This window comes from Macadamia integrifolia, unplaced genomic scaffold (assembly GCF_013358625.1).
Source record: "Macadamia integrifolia cultivar HAES 741 unplaced genomic scaffold, SCU_Mint_v3 scaffold595, whole genome shotgun sequence".
Classification (NCBI taxonomy): domain Eukaryota; kingdom Viridiplantae; phylum Streptophyta; class Magnoliopsida; order Proteales; family Proteaceae; genus Macadamia; species Macadamia integrifolia.
The window spans coordinates 88,766-106,847 of NW_024870494.1; the positions used below are offsets into that span (position 1 = coordinate 88,766).

General features: G+C 38.7%; 2 protein-coding genes across 5 annotated transcripts; both read right to left on the reverse strand.

The window, feature by feature from the left end:
- Nucleotides 1-297: 297 nt before the first annotated feature.
- On the reverse strand, nt 298-8,199 carry LOC122069373 (endoplasmin homolog). Its single transcript, XM_042633367.1, has 15 exons — nt 7,996-8,199; nt 7,578-7,701; nt 7,265-7,418; nt 7,055-7,135; nt 6,856-6,967; nt 6,596-6,722; nt 6,337-6,475; nt 3,625-3,742; nt 3,238-3,425; nt 2,914-3,129; nt 2,621-2,786; nt 2,263-2,404; nt 1,981-2,131; nt 1,437-1,841; nt 298-918 (listed from the first exon to the last, which is right to left on the reverse strand). Exons 1-15 carry the CDS (start codon nt 8,060-8,062, stop codon nt 649-651), a joined length of 2,460 nt encoding a protein of 819 aa, XP_042489301.1. The 5' UTR covers nt 8,063-8,199; the 3' UTR covers nt 298-648.
- Nucleotides 8,200-12,052: 3,853 nt separating this feature from the next.
- On the reverse strand, nt 12,053-18,023 carry LOC122069382 (endo-1,4-beta-xylanase 5-like). 4 transcript variants are annotated; one of them, XM_042633380.1, is made up of 8 exons: nt 17,890-18,023; nt 17,500-17,534; nt 17,148-17,316; nt 15,984-16,156; nt 15,612-15,713; nt 14,037-14,183; nt 13,311-13,958; nt 12,053-12,677 (listed from the first exon to the last, which is right to left on the reverse strand). In XM_042633380.1, exons 4-8 carry the CDS (start codon nt 16,143-16,145, stop codon nt 12,342-12,344), a joined length of 1,395 nt encoding a protein of 464 aa, XP_042489314.1. In that variant the 5' UTR covers nt 16,146-16,156; nt 17,148-17,316; nt 17,500-17,534; nt 17,890-18,023; the 3' UTR covers nt 12,053-12,341. The 4 variants fall into 4 exon arrangements, with proteins under 4 accessions (XP_042489314.1, XP_042489315.1, XP_042489313.1 ...); XM_042633381.1 differs by having other exon boundaries at nt 15,984-16,174; XM_042633379.1 differs by lacking the exon at nt 17,890-18,023 and adding an exon at nt 17,687-17,880.
- Between the last annotated feature and the right edge of the window lie 59 nt (nt 18,024-18,082).

Here is an 18,082-nt window from a genome sequence, read left to right on the forward strand (position 1 = left end):
CTCAATATACACTTGGTATCCCACAGATAAGCACACAAAGCAGAGGGCTTCCGACCATGGCATAGCCATCCCACTGCAATAGTCCAACAGCTAAACAGGAAACAATGTCAGTATAAGCAACTGAAACCATTTATAAAGTGATTCATGTGCGGCTCTAATGGAAACTAATATAAGCTGATAAGAAACTTAAGAAAATGGAACCATATATAAACTGACTCATGCAAAATTTGCCCCACGGCTCAGATGGAAATTAATATAATGTGATAAGAAACTTAACCGGATGAAGCGCAGGTGAAATGGCAGAAAGATGCTCTACTCATATATACGGCTGTTAATAACAAAAGTGAAAATAGTTCTCATCACCATTGCCAGGCGCCCTTTGAAACCATGACACAATCCAAAAGTAGATGGAAAGAGTAGTTGCAAGAAAACCTCTGATTTTAGAGGATTGAATATGCCGATATTAACTGAAGCTCCTTTACTACATAGGCAAAAATTCTAGTGACATGCTTGCATTGATTTCAACGCCATCCAAATTCTTTCTTCATAAGCCAAGCAGAAAGGCAAGATGCCATGTTTCAGGGTTGTCTCCTAGAGAACTAGGCCGTCAGAAAATCTTAATGAGAAGGGCACCACCCTTTGACTAATTTACAACTCATCTTTGGCTGAAGATTCTGTGTCTGCATTATCCTTGGTAGTTCCGGTCTCATCACCCTTGGAAGTAGCTTCCTCAGATTCAACCTCAGCCTCCTCTACATCATCCTCCTCTTCCACTGCAGCATCTGGACTGATATTCAGGCTTGATTTGACTGAGCTGTAGATACTGGAAGCAAAATCCTTAGGGTCATTTAGTATGAAGCCACTCTCCATAAGAGCTGTTTGGTACATAAGCCGTGCTGTCTGCTTTACATTCTCATCCTGCCAAGCAATTCCATGACAAGTTTTAGCTTCTAGCAAACATGTGTGGGGTAAGAATATGTGTGGGTTAGTAAATACGAAAAAGTAGTTAACTAGCATAATATATAATTCCATGACAGCTACCTAATCTGAGATATCGGGATACCATAACAACATTTTGGAATGTCATTGTGTTATACGCTATTATAATCATGTGGGGGAAAACAAGAAGGTTTTCAAGAGTTCATATTTGGGGAAGGATTTCTAGAACCCATCAGGGGGGTTTTTGAACTGGCTCTCGACATATCAGCAATCACTCATTTTTCTGGTCTTAAGCCAAGACCCAAGGAAGAAAAGTTCCGAGTCTCAATTAACAGATTTTGTAGGTATTGTAAACTGTAAGGTGAACAAAGATGCCAAATCCATTGTTTCCATGTGCATAGATGAGAAAATATTTGCATGAGGGTCCAATTAAATATTACAGAAAGCCTGCATTCTTGAGGTGCAATTGTGCAACTGAAAAAAGTTCAGAGAAATACCTCAGAATCCTTGACAACCCTCTCCCTAAGCTCCTTGATGATTGGGTGCCTTGGGTTAATCTCAAGAACCCTCTTGCCACGCATATATGCCTGCTGCTTAGCATCAGATAGAGTCTGAGATTGCATAATTTTTTCCATGTTTGCACTCCACCCATACTTGGATGTCACCACCACACATGGGCTGTCCTCCAGACGGTTGCTTATCTTCACATCATCAACATTTTCACTGGCAAGAGCACCCTTCCACCATTTTGTCAGCTCTTTGAACGATTCCTTGAGCTCCTTATCTTTTGATTCCTTCCCGAGCTTCAGCCCTTCCTTGGACACATTCTGGAATTTCTTGTCTTCATAGTCCATCAGGTATTGCATTAGGTACTCATCTACTGGATCAGTGAAGAAAATAACCTGGAATAATAAAAATAACCATCATCACTTATCAAAGAAAAGCAGGCAGCAATGACACTCTACCACCGTCAATAAATAAAAAAATATCAGTTTGAGCAGATTCTGTCAAATAAACAAGACAATATTTGTAAAATAATACCTCAAAATCTTTTTTTGTGAGCCTCTCAAGGAATGGTGATTTCTCCAATTGTTCCTTACTAGTTCCTGTTATATAAAAGATATCCTTCTGCCCAGGCTTCATTCTCGAGATGTACTGATCTAGAGATGTCAGCCCGCCACCAGACTTCGTACTGCAAAAAATGAATGCAGAGACAAGCAATTATCACATAAGAAGAATATCATCCAAAGAAACCTCAACCCAAACGCTTTTGAGAAACGTAAGTAGTATGAAGTACAAAGCACAAAGCTAACCAGGTCTCACCTTTCAACTCTGAGTAGCTTTGCCAGGCGGTTTCTATTGGCGGCATCCTCAATGATACCAAGCTTTATTGACTTACCAAACTCATTCCAGAACTTGGTGTATTGACCTTTCTTCTCATCATTGTCATCAGCCTTTTCAGCTTCTGTTTCACCAACATTGAATAGCGAGAGAGAGAATCAGCTATACACCAGCACTATTTTAAACTACAGAAAATGTATCAACAATAAAATATTAAAAACAATCCAGGCTATCTCCCTATAGACCCCCACACACAGTGAAATAGAAAAAGGAGGGCGGGGAGGCAGCAGCTTAGTGGACACAACTATGTGATATTTCATACTAGCACTAGGCTCCATACCTTTATTGTCTTTATCATTAGCCTCATCAGGATCCTCCTCAGCAATCTTACGGATCATATCAAGAGCTTTGCGAATAAGTTTCTTCTTGATAGTCTTCAGACTGCTGTGCTGTTGAAGCATTTCTCGTGATACATTGAGTGGTAAGGTGTCAGAATCAACAAGACCCTGCTCACGATAGACAAGCATGATGGTGTGAGGATGATCTCCAAGTTCAATATATCAAAAAATTAACCTTGGAAACAAGTCCATATATTTTTCCCATTTTTTGTCAAGCTAATATCAAGGATCTGACCTTCAAAAAGTTCAGGTACTTGGGAAGAAGTTCATCAAATTCATCCGAGATGAAGACACGTCTGACAAACAACTTCAAGTTGGCTTTGTTGGAGTTATAGTAGCTCTCATACAGATCATGAGGAGCCTTTGGAGGAACAAACAGAATAGCCTTGAACTCAACGTCACCTTCAGCAGTAAAGTGACTCCATGACAAGGGTTTCTCATCACCAAATTCCTGTTCAACAGATGAAAAAGTCAATTCACTCAGCAATTTCTTATATGGTAATCTCAAAACCGTTGCTATTTCATATACTACTAGTTATCTCAGAATGTGTAACTTTACCTTAGCAAGAGAGTGGTAGAATTTTGTGTATTCCTCATCTGTAACTTCCTTCGGATTCCGTAGCCAAATAGCCTTCATATCATTCAAAAGCTCCCACTCATATGTTGTTTCCTTCACTGTCTTAGTCTTTGGCTTTTTGTCAGAATCTTCCTCTTCTGTGTCTTCCTCTGAAGAGCTACTTTCAGATGCTATCAACAATGTCCATAAAGTGAGTAATACAAGAATACATGATAACCGGAAAAAAAAAAAAAAAAAAAAACACAGGTCTACAAGAACATGGAATATAATGATTCATAAATATGCATGGATAGATCGTGAAGATATGAGTAACCAAGAAAAAAAGGGAAGATTTGAAATTTTTTTTTTTAATTTGCGCGAAATACATACTTGTTTCCTCTTCTTCACTAGAGTCATCTTCATCTGTAGGAACCTCCACATCAACTTCTTTGCTTGCCCACATTTTTATAGGGAAATTAATAAATTGAGAGTATTTCTTCACCAATTCCTGCAGCCAGAGATAATAATCTAAAACCTCATACAACAAAATGGAACTACAAGAATACTCATAAAATATGCAAAGGAGGGAACATCTGATCCTTTTTCTGGAAAAGGACTTGAGGTTCATATTTGCAGGTTAGAGTAAACAGAGAACCTAGTAAGCATTGTAAATGCAAGAGCAATCCATGATTCAGATCGTGTGGCTAGGGATTAATCCTAATTGGAATTAGTTCAGATCTTGAACAGGGCAGGATAAATTTTTGTTTAAAATTTGGGGGAATTATGTAATTTGATAATTACAAATATAGATGCAGACACAAGGAGGCTGGAGATCTTCACATGTGTTCACATTGTGTATAAACAGTTCACATATGTTCATATCCTGCAGTCAACAATTGTGGCAAAATATGATTGTTGAACGAAAACCTAAAATGATGCAGGAAACATGGAAATCACAAACAAACAATCACACAATGTAAGATTTGCATGGTTCATCAAGATTTTCTACGTCCACAGAGAATAGGTTATAGCCGCTCGTCCTCATGCCTCTCTCAGATTAAAAGAAAAATGAACTATTGCTATAAATTACATATACACACATCGAAATGCCCATCTAGCCCTACAAAAATTCCTCAGGCCTGCCGCCCCTGAACTCCCACTGTGGACCCGCCAGTTCATTAAGGCCCTAGTAATGAAGATAACACACAAGGTGGACCAATTCCTTTGGGCCTCAACTCCTCAGGCCCTTTCGGGCCCTCAGAATTAACCCACAATCCATGTGACTGAATACAAGACATCATACCCCCAACAGTGCTCACATTCTACAATCAACAATTGCGATTAGAAGCATAGTTGGAAAACTATGTTCCCTGACTCGACTCGCCCTCCTCAAAAACCTGGTGCCTCGACTGAGTCACTTTTCCTTCTTCTCAAAGAGAGCTTGCTTTGCTGGGTGACTATAAAGGTTTTGGCCCTCACTATTCTAATCTTTTGTTAATCAACTGATCAGCTCCAAAGGCAATGGATCAGGGCCTAATGCAACTGGTGATGTACATGAGAACGAATGAGGAAACAAGGAGAGCTAGTTCTGTCCCCATGGCGGATTTGCAATCGTTGTATGATGGATTGCAGAAGGGAGGAGGTTTCGTTTCTCGAACCATGGGTGTTAGCCAAAGCATAATCATCCCCTGCTAGGACCATTCCTTTTTTCAAAATTGGATCTTTTGGGTGATGAACTGGACTAACTTAACAAAGTAAGGATTCACGGAAACCAAATGAAAGCTTAATTACAAGGAGGCTAGAAAAGGATCCCAAGGCAATGACATATAAGCAACCCAAGCTAGAATCGAAGAGGGAAGCTCCCACTATGGTGATGGCATTGGAGGTAGCAGGCCACCAAAGCACTAGTAATCCTAGTGGACACATCCAAGTGATAGTCTTTCATTATGCAGAACATTATTATATTGAGCGAGCCCTTAGCTTAACACAGATTCGTGACATAGCCAGATGATCGGAAGAGAGAGAGAGAACAAGGACCTCCGGTTCCACAACAACGGATAGGAAATTGTTGGCAGAACTGCATTTTCATGTGCTTACAGGCAAAAGTGGAGAGGGCCAGGGGCGCAATCAATCAGTCCAGGCCGGTTTTGGTCGGGCCTAGTCGGTCCCCCTACTTTAGGATCCTGCACCGTGACTGGCCCATTTAAGTAATCAGGCTTCATAGGCTAGGCATGGTCCCATTAAAAAGGGTCAATCGGGCACCGGTCTTTAATCGGGCTAAATGGGGCCTTAGGTACGCTACTAAGCCATTTATCTCTAAACGGGCTCTTAGGTGGTCAATCCTGATCAAGAACCTGTCAAGCTGGACCCCCACACCGGTAACTATAGAATATTATTTGGTCCGGGCTTGAGCCTTGCATGTTTAGTAAACGATCAGGGCCAATCTCGAGTTTTACCGGTCTAGCTAACAGGTGCAGGCCTAGAATTAACACCCCTAAGGAAGGCTACCCAGGGAAGACTTGCCTATGAAATCACTATAAGTGACGATAAGAGATGAAGGTATCCATTGTTTGGAACCAAAGGTCCTCAACAACGATCAAAGTCTCTTAACCAGGACATAGGGTACAGCTAGAGGAGAGGTGACCTGAGTGCGAAGTTCATGTGACTGGAGCATAAACACCGAATAACTTGTGATTCAATCAAACTCAAACTGAGTCTAGTCATTTTTTATATTACTAGCCAAGTCTACATGATGCTTTATGGACCAGGTTTTGCTAGTTTTCATTCAACTTGAACGACTTGTCTGAATCAAAACCTATTTTTCCAACCATGGCTAGAGGTGTCCACATTATCTTATCCTCAGCTGGAAGTTTCTTATTTGTTGAATGATGTAATAGGTACTTTAGAGTTTTCCTATTGGTTAGATGATGTAATAAATTAAGTTGGAGCTTTCCACAGCCCTCTTCTTAGAGATTTTTTCTTCAATTAATGATCAGGAAATCAAAGGATTAGGTCAACAGTTTCCAAACAAGCAGTTGATCTTAATTAATTACAGCACTGTAGGAAGCAAGGCTATATAAAATGAAGGGTAAGTACACTCACTTTTAATTTGTCTTCCTCCAAATACTCCTGGGCTTCCTCCCTAAGATGCAATCTGATTTCAGTTCCACGTCCTAGTGGCTCATTATCTACATCTTCAGAGACTGCAAATGCCCCATCAGCCTTCGACTCCCATATGTACCTGAAAATTCAGAGAGTGTAATTAAAATAATATCTGTCCACGCAATAGGATTCCTTTTTTTTTTTTTTCTGGCAGCCTGGGGGGATGGGGCTTGAGAAATTAATGCCTTGAAAGCCTTACTGTTTGTCATCATTGTGTTTACTAATGACTTCAACATAGTCTGCAACAAGATATACAGAATAAAACCCAACTCCGAACTGTCCAATGAGATTGAGATCACCACTTGTTTGCATTTTCTCAACAAAAGCTGCAGATAAAGCAAAATTATATTCATTAAGTATTCACTCAATAAGAAAAAAGTAGAGCTAAAGCAAAGCTCCATTTCAAGCAAATTGTTCCTTTGTCCTTATATCTGGAACAATTATGTTAGAGATAAATACCTGAAGTTCCAGACTTTGCTATGGTTCCCAAGTTCTTGATAAGATCCTCTTTTGTCATTCCTATACCTCTATCACGAATAGAAAGCACTTTCTTTTCCTTGTCTAATTTAATCTGCAGTTTGTCATGTTTAAAAAATTCAGCCAACTTCCAAAAAAAATCATAGGCTAAAATTCATTTTCAATACAGCCAATTACTGACCAGGATCTCAAGCTTCGTGTTATCACCTTCACCCAAAATCTCCTTATCTGTGAGGGAAAGGAACCTGATCTTATCCAAAGCCTGAAATAGAATTAACGATTTCAGATAAAACAGCTCCATACAGAACTTAGGAATAAACAAATACTTAACAGTACCTAACGGTTCAGTCGTTCAGGTTAAGTACATTAAAGGTTTAGTAGATTTTCTTACATCAGAAGCATTGGAGATTAGCTCCCTCAAGAAAATGTCTTTATTGCTATAAAGAGAGTTGATAATTATATCCATGAGCCGAGAAACCTCAGCTTGAAATTCGAACTTCTCTGCATTACTGCGGAGAGATCTCTTTGAGATTGACTCTGCCTCCCTGAACAAAATAATTATTCCTGTTACAAAAGGATGTACAAGAAAAGGAAAAAAAAAGGAACTCCCAAGTATTTTCATTCTGACAGAGCTGCAAAGAAGAGAGAAAAACTAAAACCAGATCCACAGAGGAAAATTCCCAAAAATAAAACAAAAATCCAACCTCTTAGCAACATCCGAATCAGTTGATAATCCATGAGGAACGGCGCCAATCTTGTCTTCAACCTTGGGGGGGTCTACAAGCTCTTCGGTTTCGCTCTCTTCGGCATTGGCATGAATCTTACGACCTATAGAATCAGATAAATGACAGTCCAGGATCAGAAAGTAAGCGTACCCGGAAAAAAAAAAAAAAAAAGGGCTAAAACCCCAAACAAATTTGATCTTCAAATCAGTTAATGCAGATAATGATAGAAAAGTTGATCACAGATCAAGCAAAAACTAATAAGTGTCCGCTAATCTGTAGCGCTGGAAGCATTCAAGTGAAAGCAATTGTACACTCCCTGATATACGAACTACTAATTCTAAACACTACAAACACAGAAAACCAGATCTGGGCGCATTCGCAGAGAAAAGAGAAACACCTTGATCCGGTAGGAGGGAGAGAAGAAGTAACAGAAGCAGAGCAGCAGGGACAGTCCACTTCCTCATCGTCTTCACGATTCGCAAATCTGAGCAGCTTCACCACTAAAACACAGTACTAAATCTGTATCTACCTTCCAACAAGCCTACGAGTTAAACCTTAGAATAATATTGATTGTGAGAATCAGAGCTCCAATTTCGGTCATTTTGGCTTGCGATACTTATATAGCGAGCACCCTAGGCTGGTGACCCGGAGACTTGGATGATGGAGCTTGACTTCCATGAAACCGTACGAAATAGCTTAATTTTGCCAGAGTGGAAGATCTGACGGTGTCTGGTAATTGAGATGACACATGGCGAATTTCTACTGGATCACCTCGTCACGATTGACGTGGAGGAGGAGAGCAAAGGTTCTGGATTGTTCGGAGCCAGTGTGTGTTCGTGGTCTACACGCCGCGGACCCCAACCAACCAACCAACACCAACAGATCCGAGTGGGATCATCCCACGGACAGGTTTTTTCTTTTCACTATTTTCCTCGTTTAGTTCGCTATCTGGTTAATCCAAATTGGATTTCTGTCTTTAGACATTTTTTTTCGAAAATTGTTAAGAACTTCACTAAAGGAGCGAAGGAGGTGATTAAGGGAGCACCTACGTCGCTTATGTGAGACCGACAAAAGTAAACCGTAGGATTCGCACAAAAGGAGTTCAAGATCTCTAATGAATGCAGATCCAACTTCAATAATTGGGTGGATTCCAATCCAGTGAACCAGAAAATAGGATTAAAATATTATTGTTACGTAATCAAATTTCGGGAAGGGCTCGCACAAAAGACGACATCTCAGATCCAACGCCCTGGAGTGCCTTGAAGCGCATGCATCGTGTGTTGGGTTCCATGATGAAGCACTTAGTGCGTTGGATTTGAGTTGCCGCCTCTTGTGTGCAATAGAAGAGTTAGATCCCCAATCTTCTTTGCTATAGCAACTTGAGTTCCTATTTATTTATTCTTTTTTTCCTGACAAATAAATTTATTCAAAGGAATGGAAAGAACTCATGGATGCCAAACATGATCTTAAATTTAACGATCATAATTAAACTAAACTGTCGTGCCCATCACTAACAAGGTCATCATAGTCAATAATGAAAAATGTCCTTCAATATGGCTTAACAATTCAAGGAGAGCTAATGAAGTTCCATTGCGCAGATAAGTGATGATATCTTTTTGTTGTCATTCTCCACAGTGAGTGAGATCTTAAGAAATAACTTTCAAAAGAGTTGAACATATTGTTACTGTTTCACCTACGTAACAGTTTGAAATCGAAACTAAACCATTTAACACCCCTTATACTGGATGATATTATTCTTCTCAGTGTCATTGGTGCGATTTGAAAGATTCCCCTCACAGTGGCATTATGGGAAAGTCACCCTAAAAATATACAACTTTGTTGCACGTTCTTTTTTTCTTTTTGGCCTTTAGTTGCCTCTTAGGATAAAGATGGATAAAAAATTGTGGCTTCTTGGTTAGTAGTATCTAGGATCGTTTTTCTCATTGCTGATTGCCAGGTTCTTGTCAAAAGCCTCTCCTCCCCTTCTTTACTTGCCCCCCTGGAAATTATCATTATTGTTAAAGATATTCTCTTGTTGAGGGTTGATATTTGTTTTATGACGAAATTATATTTTCCTCTCCTGTACTTTACCTAAATATCAATTGCCACTCCTCTACTTTGAAATCTATCAAAATCCTCCCCTGAAGTTTCAATATGCTTACTTCCATCCTTTATTCCCTAATAGTGTTAGATATTGGACTAAAATGACAAATTTACCCTCATCATATTGAAACTCCAAATCTAGTTTATTAAAGACAAACTTATCCTCATCATCTCTAAAACTTAATTACTTCCTTTAACTGCATAGGATCCGATAAACCCTGGTTCTTTTCCAACTTGGGTTATCTTCCTTTTCGCTACTGCTATAGTGCTATTGTGAGAGAGACGACAATTTATGAAATGAGCAAACAGGGTTTATTGTGCCATGGATGGGTAGAGGATGGGATTGCTGGCACCGGTGAAATACATCCTACCAATGGAAGAAGATCTGGAGGTTCTTGTGGATGACAAGCGGTTTCCAGACCTTAGGTGAATCTAATGTTTCCTTATTTTTTATATTTTCATTAGTATAGTTCATACTCACTGAACCTAATTATGTTAGGTATGAAGATAGAGCTACCTTGCCCAGAAACCATGGATTTACCGAAGCTCAGAGATGTTTCCCTCGATTAGCTTAGAGATAGGGTGAAGAAAATAAATGAGAAACCCTATTCAACCCGAAGAGAACTCTCTCGTTCAACTCAGAGAGAGTTCGTACTGATACGAAAAACTCTCTTCTGATTTGAGCTCAAAGTTCCTCCCTCATTCAGCTTGGCTCAAAGTGCAATCATTGATCGATTGATTGAAGAAGGATCTGTCATTTGCTTCAAAAACCCAAACACACAAGGGTAGGGTGTTTTAGGAATTTCTTTAAAAAAAGGGCAATATGGATATTATAATGTTAGTGCTAGTCTGATGTCATCAGTTAACAGTGATAACTCATGATAATGGGACGGAAGTAAACATCATAGAACTTCAGGGGAGGAATATGATAGGTTTCAAAGTAGAGGGAAGCTAATTGATATTTAGGTAAAGTACAAGGGAGGGGAGTGTAATTTCCTCTTTCTATTTTTTCTTTTTTTTTCTATATGTAAGAAGTTCTACCAATGTTGTTGCTCTCTCTCTCTCTCTCTCTCTCTCTCTCTCTCTCTCTCTCTCTCTCTCTCTATCTATATATATATATTGGCTATCATCTTTCCCAGACAAGGTTTATGAGATGCTTCTTTTCCTAAAGATTTTCTATTCATTGTAAAGTAAATTTTACCTGTTTCAATGAATCACCCCCTTCCCCCTCGATGAAGCGGGCCTGGGGGCTTTCGGCAAAAAAAATTGTTTTTTTTTTTTTTTCTTTCATTCACAAAAGAAATAAATAAATAAATAAAAATAAAAAAATAATAAAGAAGGGAAAAAGAAGCTTGAAAGGCAATGTGGCCATTACACCTAGAGACAAGGGTGTCAAGGGGACGGGTCGGGCTCAGTCAATTTCTAGGGATACACCGTGAATACCTATTTAACTAAACGGGCTTAGCTAGCATGGGCATGGTACGGTTGATAATCGGGCCGGTCGGTTTCGGGCTTTAATCAAGCTATCATAAACAGGCCTTATCTGGGTTATAGGCCTATTTAACTTTAAACGGGCTTTAAACAAACCTCTTCAATATCGGTCTCTTAAATGTGCTTGAAGAGAAATACTAATAAAATGAGGCAAAGATGGGTATAGCGAAGAAAGATCTCATGGTTAAAATAGATTAAGCCAAAGATGGGCAGAGCAACTAAGTTACTAAGATACTCGATCTTTAACCCACGAAACTCAAATCAATTAAACTATGCCTACATAAATCAAGTTTAGCAAGTTTAAATCAATTAAACTATGCCTAAAAAAAATGAAAGTTCATATAATAATCACCACCACCTCAAGTGTTATCACATAACCTTAACACTAAATACAAATAGTATTAATTTTTTTTTTTTTTTAAAATACAAGTAGTATTAAAGGGGTCATTAAAGGAGTTGGTTCAAGTCGGGCTTGTAAATGTGTCAAGCCGGTCTAAATCAAGTCATAAATGTGTCGGGCTCGGTCAGCCCTACCACTACGGGCCTAAAATTGACACCCCTACCTAGAGACATGGGAGGGTGAAATGATTGCCCCACCCCTCTAAAAGACGGAAATCCCACCACAATTGATGCACCCCTCTAAAAGACGGAAGTCCCACCACAATTGATGCTTCTGCATGTGGTCCTAATGGCCCATACACTGGTGCAAGGGTCATGTGCCTTTTAGGGAACCCTCTCCTATAAAAAATAAAAATAGTTTTTATTTGTGGTATGTGAATAGATTGGTGATTAATTTGATGCTATAATTAGATTTTGGGAAGAGTGAATGGCATCATTAACAAATAAAATTTTCCCGCAAGTTGGGCAACAAGAAAATGCAAACTATGTAGGAATTAGACTTCGACCTCATCACAATCCCAACACATGTGGTGAACTTGAATTAGACCACAATCGGGGTGCAAGAAATTTCTTACTACCCAGTTTGCACAAAGTTCTTTCTTCACCATGGGTTTAGAGAAAGTGGTTCCAATACTCAATAGTTTCTAACTTTAGTTTGAAAGAATCAATTACAGTTTTCTCTCATGGAGAGGGAAAAAAACCATTGATGCATAACTTAAGTCTTCCAAAGGTGCTACTTGGAGTAGGATCTCATATCTGGATGCTGAAGTGTCTAGTCTCATCTCCTCGAGTAAGAGAGAATGTTGTATTTGCAAATCTATCACCATATCTAACGTATGCCTTATATTCTCCTAAGAAACCAGAGAAGCTATATGAACCATGTTCATCTGTCTGACCCTCTAGCTCCCTAGTTTGCCATTCTTGAAGGAGCTTATCAACCGCATCACCGGCTGGTAGATTTCGGAGATCATTATCTGTCAAGCACATTTGGTAGCATCCATTCGGACGGAGTGCAGTCCAGAGCATGATTCCAGTTATTGAAGGATGAGAAAACCCTTCTCTCAGAACATCTTCAAGATAAATTGCCTGTAAATTAATTAGGCAATCAAAATCATCAATCAAATATCACATCTATGTGGGTCCTTCTTCATATCATTATGCCTAGTGAAGTATAATGCTTCACTATTGGCACTTGGCGTTGCGTGGATTAATCCTTGATTCAAAATTTTAGAAAAATTACCAAAATGCCATCAAATGGAGTATAAAATTAAAAAATAGCATCTTTTGTAATTTTATGTACTCAGCTTAAGCTAAAATTATACCAATGAGGTGTTTGCTTGATCCTCTATCATACGGACTAACCCGTGTACTATCATGTAGCAAATAGTGAAGTGTTATACTTCACTAGGCATAGTGACATGAAGTGTAATGCTTCACTATCTATCACTTGACCATATATGGTTAATCCATGTGATAGAAGATCTCACATGCATTTCAATGGCTAAATTTTAATCCAAAGTAAGCAAGAAAATTGCTCAGACTTCAATTCAAAGTTTTGATAAAATTACAAAAATGACATCAATTGGTGATGAATATAAAATAAAAATTAAGCTAAAATTATACCAATAAGATGCTTGCTTGATGCTCTATCATTTGAACTAAACCGTGTACTGCCATATGGCAAATAGTGACAGGATAAAAAACCACATATATAATTACCTGTGTTTGTTTGTCTATGGTGTTGCTAATGTCAATTTCTGTGAGCCAGATTGGAAGGCCCAAAGTAGCCAGCTTGTCCAAAACAGCTCTCATTAGAGGAATGTTGGGTACTGTGAAATGGCCCTCTAGGCCAATTCCGGCCACTGATGCACCAGTACCAGCTCTTTGGAGTTCTCTCAGCCTTGAAATATAGTCATCCACTGTTGAACTACCATCAGAACAAGTCTCAACCACATTAAAATCGTTCATGAACAATGTAGCTAATGGATCTGATTGTTGAGCTATCTCAAAGAAGTGTAAGGAAGCATTACGACCGAGTCGTTGCTCGTAGAAATCGAAATGAAGCATTTCATTGCTTACATCCCAGTGAATGAATTCTCTTCTGTATTTGTTCATTAAGCTTTGAATACGTGATTCAACAGCCAACCTCAGATCTTCACTACTTGTGAGATTACGAACCCATGAAGGTGTGTAACGAGGGTCTTCCCAGAAGATGTTGTGGCCTCTAACTACAATTTGGTTTGCTCTTATGAACTCTAACATCTGGTCTGCTATAGTATAGTTGATCTTTCCTTGTTGAGGTTCTGTTGCATACCACTTTAGCTCATTTTCAAAGACTGCAGCATTGAAGCGCTTCACAAACCAATTCTGAAACAAAGATGAAGATGGGATAGTGAGTTCACTTACTAATTAACTAGAAATGTAGTTTCTAGAGATTAGTTTCACCTGGTAAGGCAAGTTTCCAATAATGGTATTTGCTATTGCAGAACCGAAGAGGAAGTCTTTGGATGTCTGCTCCACCCTGATTGCTGCTCCTTGCAACCTATTCCCATGCGCGTCTGATACATGTATGGTCACGGCTCGTTTCCTTTCCTAGGCATATAGATGCAAATTTTTTACACAAATAACCAAGCGATAACCAGAACTTCCACCATTCTAACCAAGAAACTACAAAACCGTAAGTTACAGCTCCTATGAGATAACCTCTAATACGTAGTATCTCGTGCATTATAATATAGAAAACCTCTAATCTCCAAAAGTACAAAACTATCCCCCAATATAAATGATACCCAAAAAATTGGGGAAAAGAGACCAGTATTAGTACTTCTTGGATTAAACTAAGATCAGTCTTTACTAATAACAGTTAGGTAGACCTTTCTATACCATTTTGTATGTAAGTTCCATTTTGATCTTGCCAAATTAGTTTAAATGCCATTTAATGATGGAAAATATTGTTGTAACTAAAGTTGATTAAAAAAAAAATTATAATCTCATTTTTTTGCCTTTTGATATAATAGACATCTTCTTTCAATGAGAGTAGAATCCTATTACTTTTTTCACCAAATAAAATGAAAATTATTACTTTTATCAAAAAAAAAAAGAACCCCATCATTTCACAAGTGTAGTGTAAAAACATGAAAGACAATTGAGATGATGGTAAGGCATTTTCAAACTATTTTAGGAACTCCTTTTTATCTCTAACTTAACATACTTTTGGAATAAGAAAATAGGGGCAATCAAAAGAAAGTTACAATTTCTTCATTCACCTTAACTAAAAAAATACCCATAAATAGATAACATATATATGGATCTTTGACATGTAGAGATGAGTTAATCTTATTCACCAGACCAAATCATACATAAGAAAAAAGGTTCAATGGCTATTTTTGTAAATTCATGAGGGTGGGTAAGTCCATTTTTGAAACACCCCCCGGATATGAAATTGATCGGGTGAATCTATTATGTGAGGCAATCATTTTTTATCATAATTTCATTAAAAAAAAAAAAAAGGAAAAATATTGCTACTCTGCCCTTGTACGGATTTCTTTTTACCCTTCTCACATTATAAATAATGGGACACACACTTATAGTCTCTCTCCTATTTTGATCATGAAGGCCTCATATCAATGATACCATTTTCCACCCATGAATTGGTGTAGTGCAAGCAGATTCCTTCTTACAATGCCAAAAAAATGATTTTGGCACTATAAATCCAGCACAATGCCAATTGTCTGAAAATTAATTTCTAAATAACTTTTAGTTCCCCATCCTTAATTTAACGGGAGTTGCCATACCCAGAGACAACTGGAAAAACTTCTTTAATTAAGGTTCATCATCTTCAGTCCAATGCCATGTCTATCTGGCCAAATCAATTTTCCTTTTTGTTGGGCCATCACAGGGAATGGGCCTTGTTGTGAACAGCTGATTAGACTGTTGGGTTAATAAGTAAAACAAGGGAAAGAAAGCATACACTGATAAAAGGGAAAGGCAGTCAGTAACAGCTGGAAATGAGTTACATACAGAGTTTGTTTGGTGATCTTGGTTCATCCTCCATTGCTCATCAGTGAATGGCTGCAAAGAGGCACTTGCAATTGAGATATTAACCTCCCTCCCAACTGCATTCTGCACCACCAATTAAGAGTGTAATTAATTTCCTCCCTTAATATTGATGAGAGCAGATCAGTTCTTTGTACGTTCTCGTACGAGCTTATGACGGATACATGGATTCCACTAAGTTCATGGAACAATGCATTAAGAGAGAGAGGCAGTGGAGTCCACGTTTTCATCATAGGTTCGTACAAGAATGTTCTCATATGAGGACATGATCCGATCTCAATATTGATAGGAAAATGAGGGCAACGTATACACGTAAAGGGATTATAAATTATGGACCTGGAAAAATAGGATAGATAGATTCGAAGGTGAATCAAGAACAAAGCCACCTTTGAGAAAGGACCAGCACCCACTCTTTGCCACTACAGTCCCAATACAGTTGTACCTCTTATTCTCTGTTGCTAAACTCGCCCTTATGAGACCAGAATCTGCACCGCTCATCTTGATCCATGCTGCTTCACATTATTGTACTGCATAGGGTAAGATGATATGTTTTCCATTTTGGTGATAGTGTTGTACATTTCTTACAGTCTCTAATAACACAAAGGGCAACAGAATTTTACCTAAAAAGAAAACCACCGAATGCCACCCTGCTGGTGTAGGCACACACCAGCGCATTGGCCAATGAGAAGATGTGCAGGAATATCTTCAATTCCTTTAAGGGCGGGGGTAGGCTGATAGCATGGTCGTTTTGCATCTATTGTGTTGATTAGGTATTTCCTACACGAGCAGGGTAGCATTCTTTCTCTGTAACATGAAATAAAATTTTGGGCAAGAGATCGTTACTTGGTCTTGTAATCCTTGCATTACTATGGGACCAATGAGAGTGGACATAAAGGCATCAACATGAATGTGAATTTTATTTAATAGGGGTTGGATTGGTAAATTCGTACACCTTGTGTTTGTGCCGAGCCACACAACTGGGAAGTTTTCTTTTTCCCTAAAATATTTATTTATTATCTTTTTGGTAGCAAAACTTTACTACCTATGACTGCATTTAATTTCCTAGCAGGATGAAACAAGCCATATGAAAGCAAATTTCACTAGACAAGAAAATAAATGAGTCTTTAAGAAAGGCATGCGTTCTCTGCCCTTTAATTGGGGGCATAAATTTTCAAAAAACTACCATATTATTATCAGTATTTATTATCACTTCTTTGTTTTTATTATAGAATTAAAAAAAAAATTTAATCCCGAGTATTGAGAAGGAAATTTGGAACAGAGATGATTCCTGTTTTAACCTTTTTCATTAAATTATAGAATTTCTTTTAATAAAAATCGGGTGAGAGAACTTTGTCGATCTGATGCAGGAAACACCAAACCAACAGGTCAGTGGGAGGATGCGCAAGAAAATAATCAACGCATATAGCCGAGGAGAATCGGCTAATTTCGGGTCTACTTAAAGTCTGAATAAAAAATAGCTGAAAATGTAGTCTACTCAACTGGAGAAACAGTATTTGGTGCCCTGAGAGAGATTCTGCAACAAAAATGCCGGCGAATAGAGTCCTGTTTCAGGACTACCGAGTCTAGTTTCAGTATGGTGGTTGGAGTTGGTGGTGAAATCTTTGAGGATCCCTCCCTTGTATAATGCCTCCTCCGGCTCCGCTTTGCACTGCCAGGCCACACAAAATACTCATAAATTTGGTACAAACAACACAGGGTCAGAAACCCAACACGTACAGTCCCAACCAATCACATATTCACATATCAAGTCTGGATCAGGTTCTAGTACACGAACCTGATGGGATATACCAGCCACAAATGTCCTATTGGAATTTAGAAATGTTAATCTTACCTCAGTGTAAGCAGAGGAATCATAGAAAGGCCCATCTGCATCAACAATTAAATAAAAAATAAATAAACCAACAAAATTCCATTTTAATCAACTGAAATGTCTCTATTTAATGTGTATGTATGTGTGTTGAAATGTGAACTCTGTTAAGGGCGGAGAGAGAGAGAGAGAGAGGGAGAGAGAGAGAGACCAAAAGGAGCAGCGAAATGAATTTTTGTGAAGAAGCCAATGCACAGAAAGAAGAGCTTGAGGGAAGCAGAGAAACAGAGGCGTGGTGGGTCTTCCATACTCTTTCCGTGGACACCCGAAAACTGATGAATTGTATTGTAGAGAAGAAAGTGGAGGAAAATTACGAGTTAAATAGATAGAAGGAAAGGAAGTCAAGCCAACTACCTCTAGATAGTTAGCTCACTAGGACTTCATCTAATCCTGGAGAGCCGAGAGCTTTCAAACCCATCTCTAATCCCTGGAGCTGATCTGATAAGGATGTACTCTACCTGAATCTGTTCTAACCTTATGTATCTTTTCTCCTTTCAACTGTAACTCTATTAAGGGGTAAATATTTAAACCCCCCCCCCCCCCCCCC